Source organism: Panthera pardus, unplaced genomic scaffold (assembly GCF_024362965.1).
Source record: "Panthera pardus isolate Hobbes unplaced genomic scaffold, ASM2436296v1 HiC_scaffold_17, whole genome shotgun sequence".
Lineage (NCBI taxonomy): Eukaryota > Metazoa > Chordata > Mammalia > Carnivora > Felidae > Panthera > Panthera pardus.
The window spans coordinates 54,923,326-54,950,174 of NW_026526732.1; the positions used below are offsets into that span (position 1 = coordinate 54,923,326).

Genomic DNA, 26,849 nt, shown 5'->3' on the forward strand with positions numbered 1-26,849 from the left:
AAGCAAGGAAGGAGCACAACAAAATAAATAGTAAGAACTCAAATGCTACCCAAGATTAAAATTTTAAATTATGTAATTGTGATTTGGAATATCTCACCTTGCAGGAAGAATCTTTTGTTAGTGCGCCTATTTTGAATAAATTATACACACACATGAATGAAATGAAATTGAGAAGGCCTAGATTTTGTAGCATCTAATTTTAGCAAAGCATTCAAAAGAATTGTAGAGACAATTTATTTGACAAGCTTTGTCTTATAAAAATATTTGTCAAAAGAAGGTACTCTGAAGGAAGCAAAAAGACAGTACCTTGAAAATATTTGGGCTAGAAGAGTTACACTTTACAATATTTAAAAAATCAGAATTGAGGGGCACCTGGGTGGCAGGCTCAGTTGGGTAACCATCCAACTCTTGATCTCAGCTCAGGTTTCGATCTGAGGGTCATGAGTTCAAGCCCTCTGTTGGGCTCTGCACTGGGCATGAAGCCCACTTAAAAAAAATTAGGGGCGCCTGGGTGGCTCACTAGGTTAAGTGTCCGACTTCAGCTCAGGTCATGACCTCACGGTTCTTGAGTTCAAGCCCCGCGACAGGCTCTGTGCTGACGGCTCAGAGCCTGGATCCTGCTGTGGATTCTGTGTCTCCCTCTCTCTACCCCTTGCCCACTCATACTCTCTCTCTCTCTTTCTCTCTCTCTCTCTCAAAAATAAATAAGCATTAAAAAAAATTTTTTTTTAAATTAGAATTGAGTTTCTGTTCCACTTTGGAAATTTGCTTAGAGCTTACCGGGTAACTCAGAACTGGTAGAATGAGCATTTTCTCAATTAAAAATATTATGGTCTACCAATAAAATCAAATGAAGATATCAATAATTTCATATTAGTCATAAACTGCAACTGTGAAGAATATTGCTGGCAGTTTTATTTTTAAATGCCATATTTTCTTTGTAATTTTTTTTTTGTGAGAGAGAAAAGGAGCAAGTGAGCAAGGGCAGAGAGAGGGAGAGAGAGAGACAAGTGGGGCTCATCTAAAGTGAGGTTCATGTTCACCTGAAGTTGGGGCTCGTGCTCACCCGATGCAGGACCCAAACTCACAAACCATGAGATCGTGACCTGAGCCGAAGTCAGATGCTTAACTGACTGAACCACCCAGGTGCCCCTAAATGCTGTATTTTTAAAAGCACATTCTTCAGGGACATCTGGCTGGCTCAGTCAGTAGAGGCATGTGATTGTTGATCTCGGGGTTGTAGGTTCGAGCCCTTCATTGGGTGTAGAGATTTCTTTAAAATAAAATCTTTCAAAAAAAATAAGATAAAAGCACATTCTTCAGAAAAATGCCAGTTACACAAGATTAGAAATGAATTAGAGTATGTGAATATTTACCAAGAATAATTATTTTGCTGGTTATTTTTTAATACTCAGATGATCAATATAAAGTTCTTTTTTATTTTGTTGTAATGTACATGGATATATTTTTCTTTCTTTTTAAATTTCATTTTTGAAAATAGTTTTTGAGTAGAACTTGTTAACAAGTCCACCAACATAATAAAATCATTTATTAGTTAATAACTACGTGTTTCAGGGCACCTGAGTGCCTCAGCCTATTAAGTACAGGGCTCTGTGCTAATGTCACAGAGCCTGCTCAGGTGTCTTCCTGCCCCCTCACTGCCCCTGCCCAACTAATGCATGTGTGCTCGCTCACTCTCTCTCTCAAAATAAATAAACTTTAAAAAATAAATACATGTTTCAAAAAGTGTAAAATTTTAATTTTTTAGCACTCACTTTTACTCTCAAGTGTCCCAGTTTGGTTGATAAATTTTATAGTATCACCACTTTACAGACATTTCCTAGAAGTTGCTCAAGATCATTCTGCTTACTTACTGGCCAGAATTGAATTATATGGCCACACCTACTTATAAGGGAGGCTAGGAAATATAAACTTCATTTTGGGGAGCCACATGCGCAGCCAAAAATCTGAAAGATATGGATAATAGACACTGGAAGACAAATAGCATTTTGCCCTATCTCCCCATCACACTTTTGGCTATATTTTTATGAGACCGATCTGCTGATTTTTAGGGAGAAAATGGTAGGGTACCTCTAATACACAGTTTATATTCATGTGAAAAGGAAACCAGTAAGAAATGAATTGGTTATATAAAATAGAATAATAGAGAATCTCAGATCTCCCACCAGAGATTTATTACCATTTGGGCATTCTTTTTATTTACCCTCAAATTGCCCTGTTTTCTGTGTGTATAGTCTACTGTGATGGGTCTCACTAAATTCTCTCCTTTACTGGAATTCACATGTTAGCAGAAGGGTGTTTGATCCACTGCCTTGGAAAGCCATTCTATGACTGCATCGTCCGTCTTGCCTCTTGACCATGCCTGCTGTGGTCTGATGAACTTTGGGTCTTAGGGAAGGAGAAGACCTCAGAAGGTACAGGCCTCGTGTGGTTTCTGGGTGTCTTGCACTATACATGACTAGCTATAGTCGTATACACTGGCCACTCATGGATTAGACCCACATACCTAAGAAGAAGAGATATTCTGGATGCAGTAACTAGATCCACATTTTTGTAAGTAGCTCTCAGCCTGGCCCCTACCTTAAAACAAGACTTACTGCCTTGAGACAAATTTCTGTTTTCTCTAATCATTCATTTTAACTTACTTTAAGCTATTCTGATGAAATCTTATATAAGGTTAAGATGGTGGTATTTAGCACAAATATAATTATGCTGTAATGACACAAACAAGTATTCACTTGCTTTAACCACTCACTTTATGGGAATGATATTTAATGTGTTCCTTTTTCTTAACTATCTTGTATCATTCACACATGCTTTCTTTTAGTGTGGTTCAAGTTCAGGGAAAATGGAGGCTTTACTCCCATCAAAATCAATTGAGATTCATGGTTTGTGAAATCCACTCTTAGTGTTTTGCATTCAGAAGCATCACTATAAATGTTCCAGAGACTAAGACCTCCACCATCTGCTCCATTAGGCACTGGATTTCAGTGGCAGTATTTGATTAAAAAAAAGAAAAAAATACAAAACAAAAACTTAGCATATCCAAGCAACAGTTAAGCCTGTTGAAATAAGAATGATTAGGTATTTCCTTCCTCCTCAGTGAGTCCTGTACCTTCATGGTCTCTGCACAGTTTTGTTCTTTTAGATTTTCATTTTATTGACTTTTGTCTGGTGAGCAGGTTTTTTTCCTTTTTAGGCCCACGGTATATTGTTTTGTTTTGTTTTTTTAATTTGATAGTTGTGTATTTGATTGAAGCCTTTATTCTATGAATCATTCTGTTCATCAAAAAAAGGATCCTTTTGCACCTTGTTCTTCAAAATTTGAAGGCTCTACAAAGGTCAATTTCAAAAGACACTTCACTGCATCAGCTCTTGTGAAAGATCTTGAATACCATGTCCAGGGGTCTATAATTGATCTTCTGCCATTCTAGGCTTCTACTAGCTCTCTTTTAATCCTAATAGATGATTTCCAAACCATATATATGAACAATAGTTTAAACTGATTATAGGGGGTAAAGTTCTTGAAAGTCAAGAGTTATCTTTGATAAAACAAATCTTCCATATTGAGAATCAATTCCTTTTATTTAAAGACTTGGCAGTTTAGGGGAGCCTGAGTGGCTCAGTCGGTTGAGCATCCCACTCTTGATTTTGACTCAGGTCATGATCCCAGGGTCATGGCATCGAGCCCACGTCTCAAGCCTGCTTGAGATACTTCTCTCTCTTTCCTTCTGCCCCTCTCCCTTATTCATGCTCTTGCACACTCTAAATAAATAAGTAAATAAATAGGGTTTTTAAAAATTTTTTTTAATGTTTATTTTCTGAGAGAGAAAGAGCATGAGTGGAGGTGGAGGAGCAGAGAGAGAGGGAGACAGAGAATCTGAAACAGGCTCCAGGCTCTGAGCTGTCAGCACAGAGCCCGACGCGGGGCTCGAACTCACGGACCATGAGATCATGACCTGAGCCGAAGTCAGATGCTTAACTGACTGAGCCACCCAGGCACCCTGGCAGTTTATTTTTTTAAAGAAAGTAAAGTTATATCTCAGAAGAAGACTAATTTTATTAAATGAATTCCCAGAAACTTAAATTGATTAAGGATAATACTAATCATTAATAAGAATTTTTTGTGTGGAGGAGGAGGTAGTGATAAATGTTTCTCTGGGACAGTATTAAGTTTTTTAAAGTTCTCTACGTATGGTTAATGTCTTAGTAAAGTTAGATTTCTCCTTACTGACATTTTAATGTTCTCTTACAAGAAAGAAAATTTGCTGATAGATAAACAGATAAAGAAGATGAATATATATACCATATGCTATATATGGGGTGTGTGTGTGTGTGTGTGTGTGTGTGTGTGTGTGTGTGTGTGAATATTACTCAGCCATAAAAAAGAATGAAATCTTGCCGTTTGTGACAACATGGATGGACCTAGAGGGTATTATGCTAAGTGAAATAAGTCATACACAGAAAAGCAAATGTCATATAATGTCACTTATATGTGGAATCTAAAAAACAAAACGAATGAACAAACAGAATGGAACACTTTTACATACAGGAAATAAACTATTGGTTGCCAGGGGGGCTGGGGTGGGTGGGATGGGTGAAATAGGTGAAGGGGATTAAGAAGTATAAACTTCCAGTTATAAATAAGTCACGAGGATGTAATGTACAGCATAAAGAACATAGTCAATAACATTATAATAACTTTGTATGGTGATGGATGGTAACTAGACTTACTGTAGGGATCATTTAACAGTATATAAAAATATGAAATCACTGATATACACCTAAAACTAACAGGATATTGTTTGTCAGTTATACTTTAATTTTAAAAAGGAGAAGAAAAATTTGTCAGCAATAGCAATGAAAGAGACACCACAGCAGTGAGGGAGCAGACAGAACTTAATACAGAATTTCTGTATATAGTATGTCACTTTTGTCACAGTGACAGCTTTTTTTGGAGGGTGTGTATTTAACTTGGTAATTAAAGTTAGCATATTTGTAGCAACTTTAATTTTTTATGACTTATTCATTCTACCAATGTTCCATTTTCTTGTGCTACTGAATTCTTGTCTGAATTTCTGTATTATGTGTTTATCTCTGTACTTCTCCTGGGGCAGACCATTAAGATGAAGGGTTCTGCAGTCATCAGAAATTCAGAGCTGTTTTATAATTGCCAAGGGTAAAATTAGCAAAGTCAATTATTCTCCCTTTGGCTTTTCCCTGAAGATATTAGGGGTCTTCAAGGTAATTGCCTTAGGTAACATTTAGATTTTTAAATATCTCTAAGTATAGAAATTGGTATATTAATCCTCTGGTAATTGTCTTCTTACCGTTCTAGCTCTGGTCACATAAATGTGAATTAACAAGATTTGGAATTCAAGAGTGAGTTTTGAATTCAAGAGTAGTGTTTGAGTTTTCATTCATTTTCAGTTATGGAACCTAAGGTCAGCTTTTTGTTTTGGTACTTCATTGTACACAGACCCTAGACTTGGAGACTTTAGCATGCCTCTTGTTAAGCCATAAATTCCCTGACTCCATTGAAATAAATTGCTTTATATTGTGTTCATGTAGAACATCACTGGATCCTGAAATGATGGGGTCATACCAGAATCTAAAATTTTAGTATCTGAGCATCAAACTATCAATGAGACATGCTGAATAATTGGGGGAAAAACATGAAGTGGAGAAGCACTATAATTTAGAAATCTGGCTGACTATTAGAGGCTTTTTCTGGTTCCTGTTTATTTTGTAGACTAGATCTTTATTTTAGGATTAAGCCACAGTACAAATACGGCTGTTTGGATTACTGCTTGTCATCTTTTTTCTCTAAGTCTTTTATTTTACATGTATAGTGATAACCCTAGTATTTGAACAATTGAATTCAGGGGCACCTGGATGGCTCAGTTGTGGTTTCGGCTCAGGCCGTAATCTTAGAGTACATGAGTTTGAGCCCTGTGTTGGGCTCTGTGCTGACAGTGCAGAGCCTGCTTGGGATTCTCTCTCTCCCCTACTGTGTCCTTCCCGGGATCACGTGCACGTGCACTCTCTCTCAAAATAAATAAATAAACTTTTAAAAAAATAATAAAAAAATGAATTGACCATGCTATTTTTTTCTCATTATAGTCGTTTTCATTTAATGGACCTATCACTATACATCAGGTGGGAAACTGTGCCTTAGCTTGGGTCTTGTCTGAGTACCCAAGAACATTGTCATGATGTCATTCCTGGGGACTGTTCTATTAAGCATTAGTGATTTATATTTCTAAATAATTAGGGGCACAGATGTACTCTTTACATAGCTGATGTATTTCCTTATGTTAACTTTGTTTTCCTAAAGGCATAAATATGTTGTTTACAAGGAAGAATTTTGTTTGTATAAATATGCTCAATTTATGCATATAAATCTCCTCCTTTTATACCATCTATATATTTTAATAAAGAGAGGGCTATTGGTTATTCCATGTTTGTATTATCGGTTACATTAATTCTACTTTCAAATTCATGTTAAAAAGTGAAACCTAGGCTCACTTGGCTGGCTCAGTTAAGTAGAGCATGTAACTCTTGTTCTTGTGGTCACGAGTTCAAGCACCATGTTGGGTGTAGAGCCTACCTTAAAAAAAAAAAATGAAACCTAGAAACATGCTATATCATATGAAATTTGAGATTTTCTTTATCATATTCAGTTAAAATAGACATTGTGACCTTGTGTGTTTATAGTCTTGTCAGCACTATTTTACTTGTGGAAATTATTGATTATGTTTTAGCCTCTTTAGTCTGACACCCAAGATTAATGTTCTTTTCTATATATAACCCTTCTCAAGTATAGATTTTCATGACTAGCTTAAATGTGTGCAGAAGGTAAGTAGGGTGTCATATATTGTTAACAATAAAGGCAGTTATCTCCCTATCAATTGAATAAAGAAGCCAAAATGTTATCATAAAATTACAATTTCAAAGTCCCCAAATTTTTGCAGTTTTTTTTCATCATGTGCTAACAAAGCTACCCATTAAACAGACACTATATCCATTTTCTGAGCCACTTCCTTGATCTTTAAAGCAAAAGTGGTAAATGATTAGTATTTGAGAAGTGTACTTAGAAACAAGAAGCCAAATATTATGTCCTTTTAAAATTTATTGTCTCATTAAAACCTTAAACTTTGTCCTTTTGGTGCCATAAAACAATGGAATGAAGTGTCTTTTTGCCATAAAAAGATCAAATGCCATCATACAAAAAATAGACAAAACTCTGAGTGTCTGTCAACCAGAAAGCTGACAACCAAGAAGGGAATTTCTTCCATATGCCTAAGCTTTCAAATAAGCCCATTTTAAAAAGTCTGTGTTCTACAAAAATATATTCTCTAAAATGGGTAGAGTTGAACCCCATACCATGGTTGGCCACGAGAGGTAGAAATATGTTGACTAGAGCAGATTTTTTAAAATGTTTATTTATTTTTGAGAGAGAGACAAACAGAGCATGAGCGGGGAAGGGGTCGAGAGAGGGAGACACAGAATCCGAAGCCGGCTCCAAGCTCTGAGCTGTCAGCACAGAGCCGGATGCAGGGCTCCAACTCATGGACTGCAAGATCATGACCTGAGCCAAAGTTGGACACTCAACCGACTGAGCCACCCAGGCATCCCTGGGGTAATTTTATAGTATACCTAGCCACCTCAATTTTGTAAATCCCTTTTTCTACTTTCCAGAAATAAAATTAATCAAGCCAGCTTTTTTTCCTCTTCATTTTCACTGATATAAACTGCCATTTCTCCAAAGCCAGAGGGAGAAAAAAAATCCACTTCTGAGCTTGAGCTATTCATTTCTTTTTGCCTAATGATTTTACTCAAGGAACTTCCTGAGTTAGGAGTTAACAAAAGTACTGGGTAGATGAATAGCTGATTCCTTCCTCTGCATCCTCAGCTAGCTGACCCCACATCTCTTCACTCATCCTTTCTTTATCCTATAGATACATCCTCCATACCTCTTTCTTTGTCTTTTATTGTTCACAAATCAGTTAATTACATCTCATGCTATCCCCAACCCCTTTCTTCCCATCTTTCATTCTTTATTTTCTTCCTTGTTAGTTCAGAAAAATTGTTATCCATCTTTTTGCCTTCTTCTTGCTCCTTTCAATAAAAAATAAGCTAAGAAACTTTACTTAGGAGTTGAAAAACATCAGAGTAAGGCTTGGCATGCTCTTGTGTTAATAAGGAAAATTGGGGCACCTGGGTGGCTCAGTCGGTTAAGCGTCCGACTTCGGCTCAGGTCACGATCTCACGGTTTATGGGTTCGAACTCCATGTCGGGCTCTGTGCTGACAGCTCAGAGCCTGGAACCTGCTTTGGATTCTGTGTTTCCCTTTCTCTCTACCCCCCCCCCCCCCCCCGCTCTGTTTCTCTCTCTGTCTCTCAGAAATAAACATTAAAAAAAGTTACAAAAGAATAAGGAAAATTATATAATTAGAAATGAAACAGGCGTAAGAAAGAACCAGTGTCTCTACCCTCATTTTTTCCTTTAACCAGGTTTCCCTATAACTGTCAATGTTTAAAGACATTTTTTAAATGTCTTTCTATTTAGTTTTGTTTTCCTACTTTATTTAATTGAAGGTATTGTAAGATTGTGGTTTTCTATTTTATTTTTAATTATAAGCATATGGTATTTCTAATGTTATGAGCTAACCAAGCTTTAGTCGGCTGCCCTGGGAACCTAGCCACCATTTATAACCTCAAATATTGGGACATTGAGGTATGAACTCCAAACAACTGAATTATAGATAAAATTCCAAAATGCAGTGCATTTGTAATTTCGTGCCTGTTGTGTTAGATTAATACCGAATTTGAACTCCATAAGCAAAAGAACAGTTAAGAGCATTCAAAAGGATCCATGTGACTGCTTTTCATTAGTAGCTACAGATAGTTCATTTGTGTTGATTTAATTTGGTTTTAGCATTTCTATCATTTTCCTGATTCCTCAGAGTTGTAAATACTCATGGAAAAAATTCACTCTAAGCCCAAGTTGGTTGATGGGGCCTTAACCCAGGAGCAAATGTTATTTATTTAGCAATAGTGATTGGGGAAGAGCCCTTTCCTGGCAGCTAATGACCTACTGGAGGACTTGTGTGCCCAAGGCAAAGCTGAAGGCCATTAGCCCAACAGGTCATTAACTGACAAATGCCTGACCCTGAGGTCATTTCTGATATCGGAAACCGTGAAAACATTAAAGTGGGCTTGTTGGAAAGTACAGCTGTGCCAAGGAAGTTTCTTTTTAAGCATTTTGGAAAATGCATTGTTTGTTGTTATTCACATGGCTTAATTGTCTTTGTTCTGGGGCCATTTTCACTGTGCCCAGCAAGTCAGTCAGATATCAGTAAACACCAAAACTGTAGTGTATGGCCAGTCTTTGATTTTTAAATGACAGTTTCCCTGTTTAGAATATCACATTAACTATTTCATTCCGAAGCAACTTCAGCTTTCACTTTTGTGGATAACTTGTGTTTTCATAATATGTTGGGTTATATAGCACTTACCTATTTTATACTTCTCAGAGATGACCTATAAAGCCACATAAGAGAAGTGGAAAGACCTCAAGTAGAAGTCTGTGGACCTATTCTCTATCTCTGACTTTTTTTTTTAATTAGCCATTTAACATTGGACAGTTCGTTTTCTCCCTCAGAATTCTAGTTTAGATCATTTATCTTTTTCTCCAGACTGTTTATCTATTGTCTTTTTTTTTTTTTTTTTAAGCTCTATGCCCAATGTGGGGCTTAAATTCATGACCCTGTGATCAAGAGTCGCATACTCTATGGACTGAGCCAGCCAGGCGCATCCCTCTAATGTCTTAATACTCCATTTTTCAAGTCAACTTAGAAACTTCATGATGTAGAATATTTAATATTTATTAAAATTAGTACAAAGCACTTGATAATATTAACAACTTACATTTTTGAGTGCTTGCCCTGTGCTAGACACTATTGCAAGTGCTTTATGTGTATTAACTTATTTAATCTCTCCTGAGACATAGGAAAGGGTTAAGTAATTTCCTTGAGGAAATGGTAGAGCTGCTATCTAAATCTAAATATAGGCAATCTGGCTCCAGAATCCTCTAGCTTAGCTAAAGTAGAAAACTAACAAACCAAGAACCATGATACCTTTTTTGCCAGCAATTTTGCAGTTACCGGTATTGGGATTTATAATACCTTAAGCGACTAGTAGTTTTAAAATATTGGAATAAGTATTTCAATACAAACATCATTAGAGCTTTATGAAACATTTTGGAGAAATAACCAGTAAGCAGAGGCAACTTGTTTTCTTAGTTTCCTCATCTGTAAAATAAAGACAGCATTATTTCCATCTCCTGTATCCTTACCAGTTGCAAAATTCTACAATTCTGAGTGTTGTAGGAGAGAGTCTGAACTTAAAATATATATATCCAGATCCTGAAGATGTTACGATATAGGAAGAAAAACAAAGGAATCAAGAAAAAATTGTTTATAAACTCAGAGATGTAATAGAGAAATGACCATCTTTTTTATAAATGTCTAAGATCTAGAGATTTACATGCATATTTCAGCAATCTAAAACAATACTCTAAATTAATGAATTCACCTATATGGCCAGTTTGTGATGAGAAAATGATACGGCTTAATTTGTTCAAGTACTTTAAAAGCCATAAGATGATATGCAGATATAAAATTCTGAAAATAATGATTAAACAATTATAACTGCAAATTTATTTTGAAAGTTATGATTTATACAATTCACATATTGGAAAAAGTATTGGTGATGCAATAAAATTTTTGCGTGCCTTGTGTTAAGCATTAGAAATGCCAGCTTAAAAGACAATTGTATCACCTGTTTTCAGTCTTCATGTAAATTATATCAACCAAAAAAAAAACAAAAACAAAAAACAAAAACAAAACAACCCAATTGTATCTCTACAGATTAGAGAATTTCTAACCCAAGAATATCCATTGTTTGATTCAAGGGTACAATACAGCCAATCTCGAGTTTCTACTACTTTTTTTTTTTTTTGAGGGGAAAAAAGGATTACCTAATTTTCTAGAATGCAGTACCAATAGAGCCAGTTATTTTTAGCATTCCATTGATTCACAGATTTTGAAGAGCTGCAATGGTATTTGGAAGAAATACAATTACAGTTTTAGACGAGATGCATGGATTTTAATGCATATGAGTCATGCTTTTATTTCTGTGGTTGCCTTTGAAGTGCAAACCTCGGGACGTCTCTGAATTACAAACATCTGCCTTTTAGTGTAGCCCAATTAGAAGAGGAACTAATTGAACTAAAAATTGAACCATGTTATCCAAAAGACAAGGGATTCCTGGAATTTGCAAGAGTATGTGTGAATCTCAGAGAAATCCTGAAATTTTTAACTCTTTGGCCAAATGTGTTCTAAACTTATTTTTTTTTTTTATGAATCTAGTAAAATCAAAGCTAAGAGTCAGTATCAGTGATGTATATAAACCAAGGTGGAAATGCACCCTAATATTATACCCCATAGTACCCGAGAATGATTATGTTTTAACCTGCCTTCTGCCTCTGTTTCTATTCTGTTAATTTACATGTTTTTGGAATAAAGTGATAAAGAAATTAACACCTTTATAAATATATTTCAGAATAACAATCTGTAAACTGTGTGTCAAAAATCTGGGGACTCTGTGTGCAGTTAAAATGGCTAACCAAGGTATGAGTTATACATGACGTATATCAGTATAAGGTAGTATTTCAGATTATAGATCACATGCTGTTTATGGTGGATAGTGAAATCCCTTTAGTAAGTGACTGTCAACACTTTTTCTTTAATGGATCACAATAGAAAATAGAGGGATAATGAAACTTTTGTTTTATGAAAAATTTCACTCATTTTTGTACATACACATGTATGCATGTACTGTGTGTGTCATGATGTAGAATACAATTCTTATCGTGGGTTGCAATTTAAAAATTTTGAAAGTTGATACTATTAGGCAGTGTTCTAGCCAGCAGCATCCTTTCGTTGAATGAAATAAGGTACCTTGATCCTGGTGTTCTGAAGTTTCACATTGTGAACTTGTGTTTTTCAAAGGTGGGATTAACCTTTAAGCAAAATCACACTTGGAAACTATCACTTAACATCACTGAGAGTGCCACCAAAGGAAGAAGCAGTGAAAGCAGAGTGGAGGTTATCAGCCACATGGGGAAAAGTGGGCACGTCACTGAGATCGCAGATATAATTCTCTCTGAGAGGTTGTCAGAGCAAGGTGTAACAGAGCTACTAAGTGTGGGGCATCCTAATGGGGAATATCCTGGGTACAACAAACTTGACAACATACATAAGGAATTCTTATGTTGGAGAAAGTGAAAACTAAAGCAACTAACTGCTGTACGATAATGTCAGAATTACTTTGTTTCACGACTAAGCATTTAGTTCCCAGCAACTATTTAGTTTTTGTAGTAATGCAAGATACTTAACCAACTTTTTTTTAGCCTACTGGAAAGCATCTCTTTTTCTCCTTTTCCTACAAAAAGTTTTATTTTGGTGTAAGCATTTTAAATTGTAAAAAAATTATCAGCCACTTTTTCAGGAATCTAAGCATTGTTTAAATCAATAAATGATTATCATTACTCAGTGGTGAACAGTAGACCAAGAACCATGCACCGTCATTCAAAAAGTGAACTCAGGGGGCACCTGGCTGGCTTGGTCGGTGGAGCATGCAACTCTTGATCTCAGGGTTGTGAATTTGAGACCCACATTGGGTGTAGAGATTACTTAAAAATAAAATCTTTAAAAAAAAAAAAAAGAACTTATTTTTGGATCACTTTTTTATTGTTACTGAAAGAAATCCATATTTTGGCATCATCCTTACAATTGTTATGAATAAAAAACATATACAGCTACACATTTCTGGTCATGGGGCTAACTGTTGATAAAATGCAGATACCTCTTACTTAGATAAGCTAACTGAGGCCCAAAGGAGTGCTATGGGAGAGGAGGGCGTAGGGAGTGCCTGGATGGCTCAGTCGGTTAAGCATCCAACTCTTGGTTTTGACTCAGATCATGATCTCACAGGGCGCTGGCAGCATGGAGACTGCTTGGGATTCTCTCTCTCCCTTCCTCTCTGCACCCCCCCCCCAAATAAATAAATACACTTAAAACAAGAAGTTATATGGATGGCCCAAAGTCATGCAGCCTTCTAAGTGGTCAATAACAAAGTAATGTCCTTTATCTTTATAAGGTCATAACTAGTTTCATTAGTACAGTGCCAGGAACATGGTAGGCTGTCAGCAAATGTTTATGGAATGAGTGCATTAGCCAATATAATATTAAATTTCAGCACTTCATATTCAAGCCATTTTCCTGAACTTGTGGCCCATTTCTTTTAAGTTTTATCAGTTGTGATTTTCTTTTAGACTTTTCTTTAGTTCGCTGAATTTTCCTGAGCCCTTTCTGACAAATGTTACCAGTAGTTAGAGGCCATAAACCAATGTATCAGCTGTTCTAAATTAAAAATTAAGATTATCAATTTGCTTAGTTTTTGCTGCACCTGTCCTACTGGTTGTGCCATTTCTCTCTCCGCTCTTCCCCCTTAGCCAGAAAGAACTTCCAGCTCACTAGAACAGATTGCTATCCCTCCCACAAATAAGCATGGTCTTACACATTTGGCAGCATTGAAAAGGCTCCCTTCAAAAAGCCTAGTTAGAAACTTCCTCCAGAACTCCTGTGAGTTAGTGGTGTGTTTATTGCAACAGACCTTTCATCATTGTCGTCATTAAACCTGGTCCTTGTCTGATAGGAAGGAGTGGGGAGAACCATTCTTTCATAGACTTCATCAATGGCTTTATTAAAACAACTCATTTATATTAATCAGCATGCAGATTAGGGCTCATCTGGGTTGTTTGTGCCCAGGTGGTGGGTGAGTAGATTCACCCCTTATTTGGCCACTGCCGCTGCTCCCTGTGTTCTTTAGAGGTCGCTTCTCCATTGAGGCTGCCAGCCTGAAAGCTCTGGCTGAGCACTGGGGGACTGAATCCACCTGGAACAGAATAGTTTGCTTAAACCCAGTCTGTAAATGATAAAGTGCTTTACAAATGTTAGATGTTATTATTGGTCTCTGTGGGAGAGCACTACTTCTTAGCCAGTCCCTCTACCTCACCTTGGTGTAATGTAAGTAAATCTTTCCATCATTAAATGCATCTCTCAAACACTCCGTGCTTTGTTTTTTTGTGAAGAGGAACTGAAGAGTGAAGCTAACTGCCCTGGTTACTATTAGCAGACTGTTCGGCATCCTTTATCTTTAAAAGTATTTTTCTGTAAGACATTTTTACTAACAATATTGGTTTTGTGGCTTAAAAAAAAATCTTGACACTATCCCTTCAAATATCAAAGCTTTTTGGAAAGGACATATTTATGCTAAATCTGTCTTTTGTTCCTCCCAAGATGTATATGAGAATTAATTCTTCCCCAAGGGCGTTTTACCTTTGCAACTGCTTCATGCATTGCTATTTCTTCCTAGAGGTGGGGGAAGGAGTGCAATAAATTTGTGTGTAATTAATGCCATCAGCACTGCAGATGCGTGCACACACATGACTATTTCCTTTGCTAGCAGCTGTTAAGAGTAGTAAAGGCTGAGGGGCTGTGTGTTCGTTTGCCTCCCAAATAGAGTGATGGATCACACGTTGTCATTCTACACTGTAGTAAAAACTCATTAAAATAACCTTTCCAGCGCAAGTTTTTGAAAGACGATTATAAATCTGTAATAGCCTCCACAGTTTCTATATACCAATGAGTTAAGTGCGGGGCAACCTTTTTTTTTTTTCCTTCAAGTTTATTTATTTTGAGAGAGAGGGAGAGAGAGAAAAAATCTCAAGCAGGCTCTGCACTGTAGGCACAGAGCCAGACATGGGACTCAACCTCACGATCTGTAGATCATGACCTGAGATGAAATCAAGAGCCAGATGCTTAACCAGCTGAGCCACCCAGGCACCTCTGTAGCAACCTTTTTTAAGTAAGTTAAAACACAACCATACTACACCAACTCAGGTTTTGCTGGCTCGAGCTTTTATTGAGCCACATTAGTTAATAGTTAATATTTTTCTGAAGATTTAGTTGTATTTTACTTTTTATTTGAGATGGGTGCTCCTTTGCCCATATTAAGTGGTCTGGTTTCCTGGTTAACTATCTACAACTCAGCTGAAACTATTCCATCTGTCAAATACTGACAGTACTCCTGGATCACGCCTGTTGAGACAGGCACAGCTCGTCTCCACAGAATGCTTACCACCACTTACTGATCTTATTTTTGCTACTCCGAGGACTATTGTTTGATTGATATATTCCAGAAATCAATTTGTGGACACAGCTTCAGAAGCCTCTCTGAGGCTAAAAGGAGAGTGTGCTCCCCAGCTCCCCGCCCCACTCCAAGGAGATAGGTTTATTGTTTTAACCTGATTATAAAAGCAGTACAATAAAAGAGGGGAGAAAAATGTAATACATTGTAAATTTAAGCAGTTATAAATTTATTGATTACAAATTTAAGCAATTTATAAAAGTTGAAAAAGAAAATTTTTTCATTAAAAATCATCCAGATGCTTACTTACCATTTACACATTATCATTATTACTACTTTGTTGTCCTTTCATTTAAAAAAATTTTTTTTGTTGATTTATTTATTTTTGAGAGAGAGAGAGAGCACGTGCACAAGCCAGGGAGGGGCACGCAGAGAGAGACACGGAATCCGAAGCAGGTTCCAATCTCTGAGCTGTCAGCATAGAACCTGACACAGGGCTTGAACCCATGAACCACGGGATCATGACCTGAGCCAAAGTCAGATGCTTAACTGACTGAACCACCCAGGCGCCTTTAATATTTTGTTGTCTTTTCCGACTTTTCTCTCAGCATATATAAACACAGAGATTGACCTCACTTTGTTTTAAAAATAATCTGTCATGCTATTCTGTTTTGTAACCAGCTTTTTTCTTTTAAGAAGATATTACAGACATCCTCGGATAGCAGTGTGAAGACGTTATTTGGTCATTATTGTTCTCTTACCAACCCCTACTTCTCTTAATTTCTATTTTTTATGATAGGAATTTTATTATAGCTCAGGGTGTAATCACCACAACACCTTTTGCGAGTGCATATGCATCACTTTTGCTTTTCAGTTAAGAAAAATCATCGAATTGTAGTTACTCTTGCCAGAAGATAAAGAATGAGGCAATTACATTTTCCCTGAGACTGACGAAATTTGTCCTGTAAATTAACCATTTAAGAAATTCATTCCATCAGTTATACGTCAATTAAAAAAATAATAATAAAAGAAATTTATTCCAAACAAGGTGCCCCCAAGAAGCTAGCTCATGACATTGACAGTCTGAACAGTTACCACTTCTGGCTCACTGAAATTTAGGGTGTTACTCAGAAGACGTGGGAATAGTATATGGCATCGCCAGGCAGTCAGATTTCAACATGACAAATCAGAAAGAAAAGCATTTTTGTATTGCATGTGCAGGTAAGCAATTCTGCCATTCTTGCAACCTCCAGAAATGCAGAAATTAGCTTATCTCCTGCTTGATTACTGTCTAGACAGCCAAAGTAAACTTTATAACATTAATGGTGACAGATTCTCTTCTAAGTGTTCTACATATTTACTCATTAGAGAGGAAGTGATGTGGCCAACTAGAGCCATTATTTGTTTGACACAACTTTTCACTTAAACCTGATATCATTCTGAATCCGATTGTATGAATTATTCCCAAGCATTAGAGCCATTCAAGACCCAGAACTCAGCAGTGTTGACCTTAATTGACCCAACTAGGATGTTTCTGTCAGTAGGAGGGGTGGGTTATCAGTCTTAATGGTTTAGGACATGGAAATGGTTTAGAATGGTTTAGAAAATGAAAATTGCTTAATTAGGATTCTAGGTCTTGAAACCAAGGGGCTTGGATACAAAAACTTTCATGAAGAAAGTAATCGGGAGAGTTCAGACAGAGGGAAAAGTCTGTGTGAAGAGAATAGATAAAAGTAATATCTGAGCAGGGCACCTGGGTGGCTCAGTCAGTTGAGCATCCGACTTCAACTCAGGTCATGATCTCACGGTCTGTGAGTTCGAGCCCTGCATCGGGCTCTGTGCTGACAGCTCAGAGCCTGGAGCCTGCTTCGGATCCTGTGTCTCCCTGTCTCTCTCTCAAAAATACATAAACATTAAAAAAAATAATAAATAAAAAACCTTTAAAAAATAAATAAACCTTTGGTGAGCAAAGGTGTCTTACCAAGCTTTATAAAAAAGCAGTTTTAAAATCTTCATGCCTAACTATAAATATTAAGATTTGCATTTCTAGAAACTTGGAATCAGAATTGGAAGGGACCTTATAGAGTTATGTTTCACAACTTCCTTCATTTTATAGTCGAGAAAAATTAATTGTCCTACCCCAGATCTCACAATGACATTACTAGGAGACCTTGAAGTAGGGTCTAGATCCTTTGGCTCCTAATGCTCTGCCCTATTTCATTACGGTCTTCTCATTGTTGGGCTTCTAAGAGTGGCTATCATTGAAGCTCTTTTAGTCTGTCATGTTTTTGTAGTTGATAGTGTTTGCTTGCCCCCCTGGGCCTGAGGAATGAAAGTCCTTAATCTTTCTCATGGTGCCCTTATTAAGAGTGCCAAGAAGTGGAGGGCTTGGGTTCTTAGTCTCAGGAGATCTGGCATTTGGGCTTCTGGATTCTCTGACTGCCATTATCCTTGCTACCATTGTGGGTTGCTGGAACAAATCATTCCACAAGAATCTGAGGGAGAAAAGTATCATGAAGCAGGTACTTTCTTATATTGAAGTACAAAAGGTGTCTAAACAGGTGCCTATGTAGTAAGCCATGTATTGAAAAAAGATCAGATCAATAAATGGTCTCATTAAATATGTGTAGCTGGTAGTCCTGTGGTCTTCCTAGAAATACCACAATTTTAAAGGAGGATGATACTTAAACATATCTCTCTTTGGTATAATTTAAAATGTTAGGGGCTCCTGGGTGGCTCATTGGTTAAGCGTCCAACTCTTGATTTCGACTCAGGTCATGATCTCATGGTCATGAGATTGAGCTCCACATCAGGCTCAGTGCTGGGCATGGAGCCTGCTTGAGATTCTCTCTCTCTCCGTCTCCTTCTGCTCCTCCCCCGCTTACACACATGCTCATGTGTGTGCTCTCCCTCTCAAAAAAAAAAAAAAAAAAAAAGGTAATAAAAATAAAGGTTAAGTAAACATTTCAGGCAATAGAAAGAGATTTATGTGTGCATTGAGTAAGTCACCCTTGCCTGGGACACTTCAGCTCCCCTAGGCTATTGCTGGTTTTCATAATCTCTTACCTTCCTTGATTTGTTAACCCAAGGAAGTCCAAAGCTTTTTCCTCAATGATCATCATTGGCTATGCAGGTGTATTCTGCTCAAGTAACTATAGCTATTTGGAACTATGGGTCCTTTATAAATTTTGAACTTATGAGTACAGGTCTATATTTGTTAATTACATTAAAAAGAAAAAGAGACAATAAAATGTCTGTTGCCTCTGCCTGGTCTGAAATCTCAGGGAAGTAAAGGCACAGTCTAGTTATCCAGAGCCAGATCCATTGTTAAAAGTTCATGCCATCATTTTGACATTTAGTGTTGTGGACTTTCTCTTTATAAATCCCTCTTCACTTTACCAGTGCTGGTCTCAGAGCTCAAACTGTTTCAAAACCATAACATTTCTTAGTGAGTGATTGATCTGTATTACGTGTCCGGCCATCAGGGGGATCTTGGGATGTTGCTTGTATAAACTGTAATCCAATCTGATGCTGTGCATTTAGTTACAGTCTTTCATAGACCTGTTGGTGATACTCTATCCTCCTGGATTTGGGAATAGAGCTTATCTGATACCTTCAGGGGAAAAAAATCCATTCATTTTCTTTCTTCCCCACTTAAATAACTCAACACATCTGGTAACACTGTAGGATCATTGTCCTTCCAGTTCCTCTGCAGCTCATATTGCTACAATATTTCTTAAGTATTTGGTTACCTAAAGGGCAATGTGATTAAAAAAAAAAAAAAAGACTTTGTATAGGTCTTACAAATTAACCCATCTGCAGAGCTAGAAAAAAAATGGCTTTAATCAGCAAAATTTCCATATCAACAGCCTTGTCTGTGTTACACAGGATGAACGTAAATATAAATTTGGAGATGAATGCTCATGTGTTAAAATTTTAAAGCAAGTCTTTCCACGAATTAATGTAATTTGTGTCTAAGAAAATGTTTATTAAATCTAACGTACCTGAGATTAAAGTATCTTGTTGTTTGGGTCTGTATCCTTTGGCTTAATAATGTCTTCAATTACAAGAATGATAAAAGCTGAAACAAAATCCTTTAATTCAATCAGAACTGAGCTAAATTTTAGGAAGCAAAGAGTGGGAATCAGATACGGTACTGCATGATATAGGAAGCTAAATATACACGATATTAAGACTTCGCAAGAAGCGGTTGGGGCTGCTTTGAGGAATTCTTGTTTGGAACGGCTGCATTGAAATACCACTATTTTATCCTCTTGAATTAAGATGGTTTATGCAAACAAGTCTAAATTGTACAGTAGTTCCAAAGAGACTGTTTTCTGCTTGTTTTACATTCTGGAACAAGTTCAAAGCTTTTGATTTTGCTTGATTTTTTTTTTTTTTTAACAGCCTGAGTCTTGAAAATAATACAGGTTTGATGAATATGATTTCAATATTGCAGTCCTATAAAAATTTTCAGTATTTATGGTACATTTGACCCAGGGGCCCTCCACCAAATATATCCACAGTGCATTTTAAGTATAACAGAATGAACACATTTGAAAGGTTAACCATTCTTTTGCTTTTGCTTTTCTTTCTGTATTAAGTATGAAAATTAGCATTGTAATGGCTCCCAGAATGGAGATATTGAAAAAGTATCCACCTGACAGAAATAAACATACAGAAAATAAATTGAGTTAAGATTTCATTAGGTATCTGAAATTTAAGCTTCTGTTCAAAATGGCTATTACTGGATTTTCATGTATATTAGTTCAATGCTGTGCTTGTAAGTTTTTTTTTGTTTTTTTTTTTGCTTGAATTATGCCTGAAAAAAATTGGATTACAGCTCTAATATCCAGGTGGGCAATGCCATTTGCCAGGATCTTTGTATATAACCCCATAAGCACAAATACTGCCTTGCTGCTAAGCCTTCTGAGGCTTTCTGAGGTAAAAATGGGCATAAAAATGTTTAATTGTTTCTTTTAATTTTTTTTCTTGTTTTTTTAGGTTGTGGAACTTTTAGCAAGTGCTCTTATGGACTTGGTGCAGGGAGTATACCATGAAAATTCTACTTCAGCAAAGGTAGGGTTGGGTACTCATTATAAAATGTTAGGTTAAAAACCCTCGTGGCAAAACTAGAATTGACGAGCGAAAATGTCATTTTTGTTTTGTGTTTAAATTGTACATGACATTTTTTTTTAGATTAGTGTTTTGGCTACAAATCCATGGCCATACGCTTAGTACATAGCAGATTTAGCCAATTAAAACAACCTCTTATCCTCTGGCTGGATTCACAGTCTGTTCAGTCTGCAGCAGCCCAGTAGACACCAGGATGCTCTGTGTCTACTGGCTGGCAGGTAGCACTGTCACAGGGCAGGCAGACTGGAGAAACAGCTTGTGCTGAGGTGGCTGGGCGCAGCCTTTCCCCAGAGGAAGGGGTCTTCCATGTCCCAGAAGAGTGGACATGATCTGAAGAGGATGACTTTTGAGGGCATGAGGAAAGAATGTCTTTTATGTCCAACATCCAGAATTTACTGCGTTTGTAAATTCTCTGTGATAAGAAGTAGGATGGTTGTGCAGTTGGATCATTCTGATTAATTATATAGATCTAGAATTAAGGTTTTTTGACTCATTTAACAGGACATCTTATGGGTTAGGTTTTATTTCTTTAAAATGCAGTTATTTCATTTCAGTAGGATATTGAATGTGAAGCAGTTGCCTCATTGACCACCGCCATCATTTAACATGGTATATGCTATTATACGGGATTCCTAGCTTAGGGTTTCATTATTCTAACTTCTTTAGCTTCTGTATTAGCAAGATTTCACTCACTGCAAATTAGAGAAAATATGCACATATGCACATTTTAGGCTTTTTGACATTTCCATTTGAAAAAAGAAAGACTGATTTTACTGGAAAATGAAACATAGGGCATGAGCAACTTGCATAGGAAATTTAAAAGTATAACCCAGGGACTCTGGATGGCTCAGAGAATAGTTAGTAAAATATGAAGAATTATACCTTGGACGTCTGCTAACATTTGGTTCAAGGAACCACAGTTCCCTGGAGGCATATCTAACTTCACCTAAGTTGCCTAGTGGTATGTGGGGACCTGGCAGGATATACGACCACAGTGGGACCCCCTTTGCTGCATTTTTCAAAAATATACCATACTTCACTACCATGGCTGAGGATTAATAGCACATTGTAGAATGGAAGATTCCTGGTCTAGTTCCACTCATAAGTTGCCTCATATATAGTATAATGAAGATGATAGTAGCTAAACGTGTAACACTGTGGTAACTCACCTATGTTTCTTCATTTAATCTTCACAGAAAGCCTGCTAGCAGATACTACTGCTATCCCCATTTGACATATGGGAAAACCGAGGTTTAGAAAAGATTAAATAATTTGCCCACAGTCCTACAACTTGCTAGTTGAGATTTGAACACCAGAGCTCAGGTTCTTAACCGTGTGTTTTCTACCTCTATACCTCAATGAAACCCAATTTGCTCGCCTCCCTCTGCCATACCTGAGATCCCACCATATATGGTGATGACAGTGACCTCTTCTGGCAGTTGAGGCATCGTTTTCCCCTGGGATAGTTCTAATGTGTTCAACGTAGTTCCATGTAAGATATTAATATCTTACAGTTAAATACCTTAATTTTTAAGCGAAAGTGTTACTGTTTTAGGGTTCTTGATTTATTCACTCTTAACTGTTTGTCCACTATAATTAGCCTAGTTTGTTAATAATTTTGTGAACATTTATTAAATACTTTCTGTATATCAGGCAGACCTAACAGCAACGACAACAGTAAATGGTTAGATAGCACTTTACAGTTTGCTTATACTTTCTTTCTCTACAGTCACCCATAAAAAGGGGGACATTTGTTGGTACGCCCATTTTATACATTAAAAGCCTGAGATTCAGGGATGACAAAAGGCAGGAAAGCCTATTATCTGGAAACTCTTTGTTGATGTATGTTTCACAGTGGCATGATCTGAACCCAGGTTTTTTGACTCCAAGTCCCACATAATCTGTTTCTTCCTGGGAAAGAGAAAAGAGGAAGCAACGAAAGTCTTTGAAGGACTGTTGATCATACGTGCACTGCCAATTAGCAAGCACTAATTGCTGACTTTCATTGGCTAGTTTTACTTCAGAGAATCTGTAGCAATGCTTTGTCCATCTGCCCTGTTTCCCTACCGTCTCCCCAAACACAGCCCTTTAAAGCACTAGCGACCTTCTTTAAGCAATTACATTTCTGAATATAGCCAAACCATTTAAAGAGCTGTTTTGGTTGGTTTTGTTTTCTTTTGTTTTGTTTTTATAACGGAAGGAAAATGCATAGTTGGACTGAAGCTGTGGGAGTGCTTCTGGATGCCTCCATTTGTGTCCCAGGTCCAATTTAGGTTAACCACATTTCCCTTCCTAACCAGAAAAATCCTGGCCTTTCTCCCCCCTCCTCTAAGTGTGCTTGCCATTGCAATGGCAGTTCAGAATTTGGGTTTTCGAACTTGGCCCAGAAATGCCTTCAGAGGCAGAGAGAGCACTGCCCCACATGGAGTGCCTTCAAGGTTTTCATGTTCTGGCACGATTGGGAAGCAGCCACAAGTGGAGGTCATGTGGGAAGTGAGTGGCACAACCTCCGTAGCCTTGGGCCAATTCAGTACACAAAAGAATTGCTTTGTGATTTAAAATCAGCTGCAAACCATTTATTCTCTCTAGGGAGAAGAGAATACAATGCAGTCTGTTTTCTATATGGCTACTTAATGCAGTGATGGAGAACCTGGGTAGTACGAAAATAGCTTTCTGTGGAGCAGTGCCTATGTGACCAGGGTAGATGCACTAAAAGCAAATGGAGGAGAATTACAATTGAATATGTCCAAAATCACCTTCTCCAGAAGAAGTTTGTAGAGTAATTACCTAATCCTCCTTTAAACTATGAAAATTTATGTGACTTAACGTTAGTAATACTTGACAGATCATATGTAAATTGTGATCATGTAAACATTCAAAGTAATTTTGGAAATTCATCCTTTGATCTAGCCATTGAAAAACAGTATTTTTATTTTTGTGTTTGTTAGTGAATGAACCATTTTTTCCTTATAATAAAAATTAGCCATTGTGCTTTCTTTAGTGTTTATAGCATTTCCTCTCTGTCTACCTGGTTTGGTGTTGTTGTTAGCTAATTGGAAAAAAAAAAGTATATGAAGTAGAAAAATTGCATTTTATGTTTTTTTAAGTTTGTTTCTTTATGTTGAGAGAGAGCACAAGTGGGGTGGGGGAGGAGCACACAGTAGTGGGGTGGGAAGACAGAGAATCCCAAGCTGGCTCTGTGCTGTCAGCACAGAGCCCGAATCAGGGCTCTATCCCACAAACCATGAGACCATGATCTGAGCCAAAATCAAGTTTCAGATGTTTAACCAACTGAGCCACCCAGGCACCCCCCCAAAATTGCATTTTAAATGCAGCTGTTGTTTACCATTCTAAGAGTTCCCAAGTCCTGCCTTGTACATTGTGTTCATGTTACTCACTGTACACACTAAATATTTTGCATTTTAGCAAAATTGGCTTTGAATCCAGACCTTTTTATCTAAAATCTTTATAGCATAATTATCTTATAACTTGTTTCTAATTAGAAAAGTTACTACGTATTTGGTAATAAAAATTGAAAGCACAGAAAAAGGTCAAGAGGAAAAAAGAAATTATTTTACATAAACCATCCCCAGAAATGAATGATGATTACACCTTAATGTATTTTCTTCTAGATTTCATTCTATATTTCTCCCATTTTATAGTTCTTATTCTATGTCGTTTTTTGTTCCGATTGATTCCCTAGGATTTGTTATTAAAAGTCTTCAAATGGGGCGCTTGGGTGGCTCAGTCAGTTGAGTGTCCACCTTCGGCTCAGGTCATGATCTCACGGTTCGTGGGTTCGAGCCCCGCATCGGGCTCTGTGCTAACAGCTCAGAGCCTGGAGCCTGCTTCAGATGGTGTCTCCCTGTCTCTCTGTTCCTCCCCTGCTCTCACTCTGTCTCTCTCTCTCTCACTCTCTCAAAAATAAATAAAGATTTAAAAAAAATTAAAAAAAAAAGTCTTCAAATGTTAGGGGCACCTGGGTGGCTCAGCCGGTTGAGTGTCCAACTTTAGCTCAGGTCATGATCTCACCGTTTGTGGGTTCGGGCCCCACATTGGGCTCTGTGCTGTCATCTCAGAGCCTGGAACCTGCTTCAGATTCTGTGTCTCCTCCTCTCTCTACCCCTACCCCACTCATGATCTGTCTCTCAAAAATAAATTAACGTTAAAAGTAAATTTTTTTTAAAGTCTTCAAATTTTAATTTTACTGACTATTTAATGTTTCTCCATACTACTATAATTTACTGAACCATTCCACAATTTTTAGATACTTACCGTTTCCTTTTTTTTTTTTAATGAGTTTAAACAATATTGTGATGATGAACATCTTAGTGTTTATAACAGTGCTCTATTTTATACTATTTGCTAAAAAAAAAAAAAAGAACCCTAGAAGTGAGATTTTTTTTTTTTAATCAAAAAGTTAGAATATCTTTAGGGGTACCTGGATGGCTCAGTCAGTTAAGCATCCAACTCTTGATTTCGGATCAGGTCATGATCTCATAGTTCGTGGGTTCAAGCCCTACCCTGGGCTCAGCACTGACAGTATGGAGCCTGCTTGGGATTCTCTCTCTCTTTTTCTCTCTCTGCTGCTCGCTTGCATTTACTCCTTTTCTGTCTCTCTCTCTCTCTCTCTCTCTCTCTCTCTCAAACTTTAAAAAAAGTTAAAGTAAAATCTATTCTTCAAAAAAAAAAAAAGTAAGAATATTTTCAATATGTAGAAAAAGATTGCTATCCTTAGAAAAGCCTGCTTTTAAAGTTGGCCCTTGGCTAGAATCTGGGAACTTGGATTTTAGGAGTGTCTCTACCATTATCTAACTGGTAAGTGCAACTCACTGTAGCCAAACTGTTTTTGCCAGTAATGTGGTTTATTTTGAATATCTGCTTTCCTTCTGGGAGTCTGGAATGTTGGTATATGCTAGGCAGAGAGGATGACCAACCCCTACAGAAACGCTGAGCACTGAGTCTCCAATGAACTTCCCAGGCAGACAGTATTTTGTATATGTTATCACATGTGTTCATTCTTAGAGGAATTAATCACATCTTGTTTGACTCCACTGGCAGAGGATTCTTGGAAGCTTGTGTCCAGTTTCCTGTAGACTTCATCTCATGCACCTTTTTCCCTTTGCTGGTTTTGTTTTATATCCTTTGCTGTAATAAACCATAGTTGTGACTTTGACTATATGTTGAGTCCTAGGAGTCCTCCTAACAAGGCCATCAAATCTTGGGGTGGTCTTAGAGACCCCTAAACACTGTTTTTCTGATTCCTTATTATTTCTACCCACTCGTACTCCTTCCTTGTGAACTAATCAAGGTCCTCTGCAACACTCATGTTGGTTTTAAAATGGGGGGGGGCGCCTGGGTGGCGCAGTCGGTTGAGCGTCCGACTTCGGCCAGGTCACGATCTCACGGTCCGTGAGTTCGAGCCCCGCGTAGGGCTCTGGGCTGATGGCTCAGAGCCTGGAGCCTGTTTCCGATTCTGTGTCTCCCTCTTTCTCTGTCCCTCCCCCGTTCATGCTCTGTCTCTCTCTGTCCCAAAAATAAATAAATGTTGAAAAAAAAAAAATTTAAAATGGGGAACAGCACACCTCTTTCCTGTCTTCAGAGATTCTGTTCATGTTGACTTGGCCCCTATCTCAGGAAAGCGAGAGGGTTTTAAAGAGGATCCATTTCTCTTGGAAAGGAACTGGTTTTAACAGAGTTACTAAAATTACAAAGATCCATTCTATTTTTTTCCAAGCATAGATTATACTTTCAGTATATCATTCTCTTATGAGAAGTAGATAAGACCACTTATGTCCATTTATTTATTTTTTATTTTTTATGCCTATCTTCCTTAGCCCCTTAGCATATCTTCCTTAGCCCTTAGCATCTTTCAAGTAAGATATAAGAATAATTCAATTCACCAGGAAGTTATAGATTGGTGCCTACCTGCAAAGCCCAATGCCACCTTCTAAAATACAATAAAAAGATTAGCAAGGGGAGCTTTGTCCATTGAAAAAATAACAGGGAGAAAATTTGAACAAAAAGTCACATCTGGTTGGGAAAATCAGAAAAGACTTCAAGGAGAATGTGATATTTGAGGTGAACATTTAAGGATGGGAAGGACATCTGTTGATGGAGAAGGATGCCATTTGAGGCAGAGGAAACAGCATGATCAAAAGTAGGCGTATTTAAGATCAGGCCTTCATCCACATTAGAATAAAGGAATAGTAAGAAGACTGGAAAGGTAGGTTTTGTCACATGCTTCAAGACTTATAATGCCAGAATATAGAGCTAAAACCATATTTAGTACTTGAGATAAGGGAGGGATTGAAGATTAAAAAAAAAATTCTTTTTTAATGTTTATTTATTTTTGAGAGAGAGAGACAGAACGTGAGCATGGGAAGGGCAGAGAGAGAAGGAGACCCAGAATCC

At 37.3% G+C, this 26,849-nt stretch overlaps 1 protein-coding gene across 6 annotated transcripts in view; it reads left to right on the forward strand.

The window, feature by feature from the left end:
• Positions 1-26,849, forward strand: part of PDSS2 (decaprenyl diphosphate synthase subunit 2) — a 292,842-nt gene that overhangs the window by 160,190 nt on the left and 105,803 nt on the right. For all 6 annotated transcript variants that reach the window (XR_002078242.2, XR_008422934.1, XR_002078241.2 and 3 more), the window contains one exon: positions 20,304-20,378. Coding sequence is in view for 1 of the 6 variants with exons in the window: in XM_019443015.2 (XP_019298560.1) it covers positions 20,304-20,378 (75 nt within the window). In the remaining 5 variants the exon portion in view is untranslated. The remainder of the gene's footprint in view (positions 1-20,303; positions 20,379-26,849) is intronic.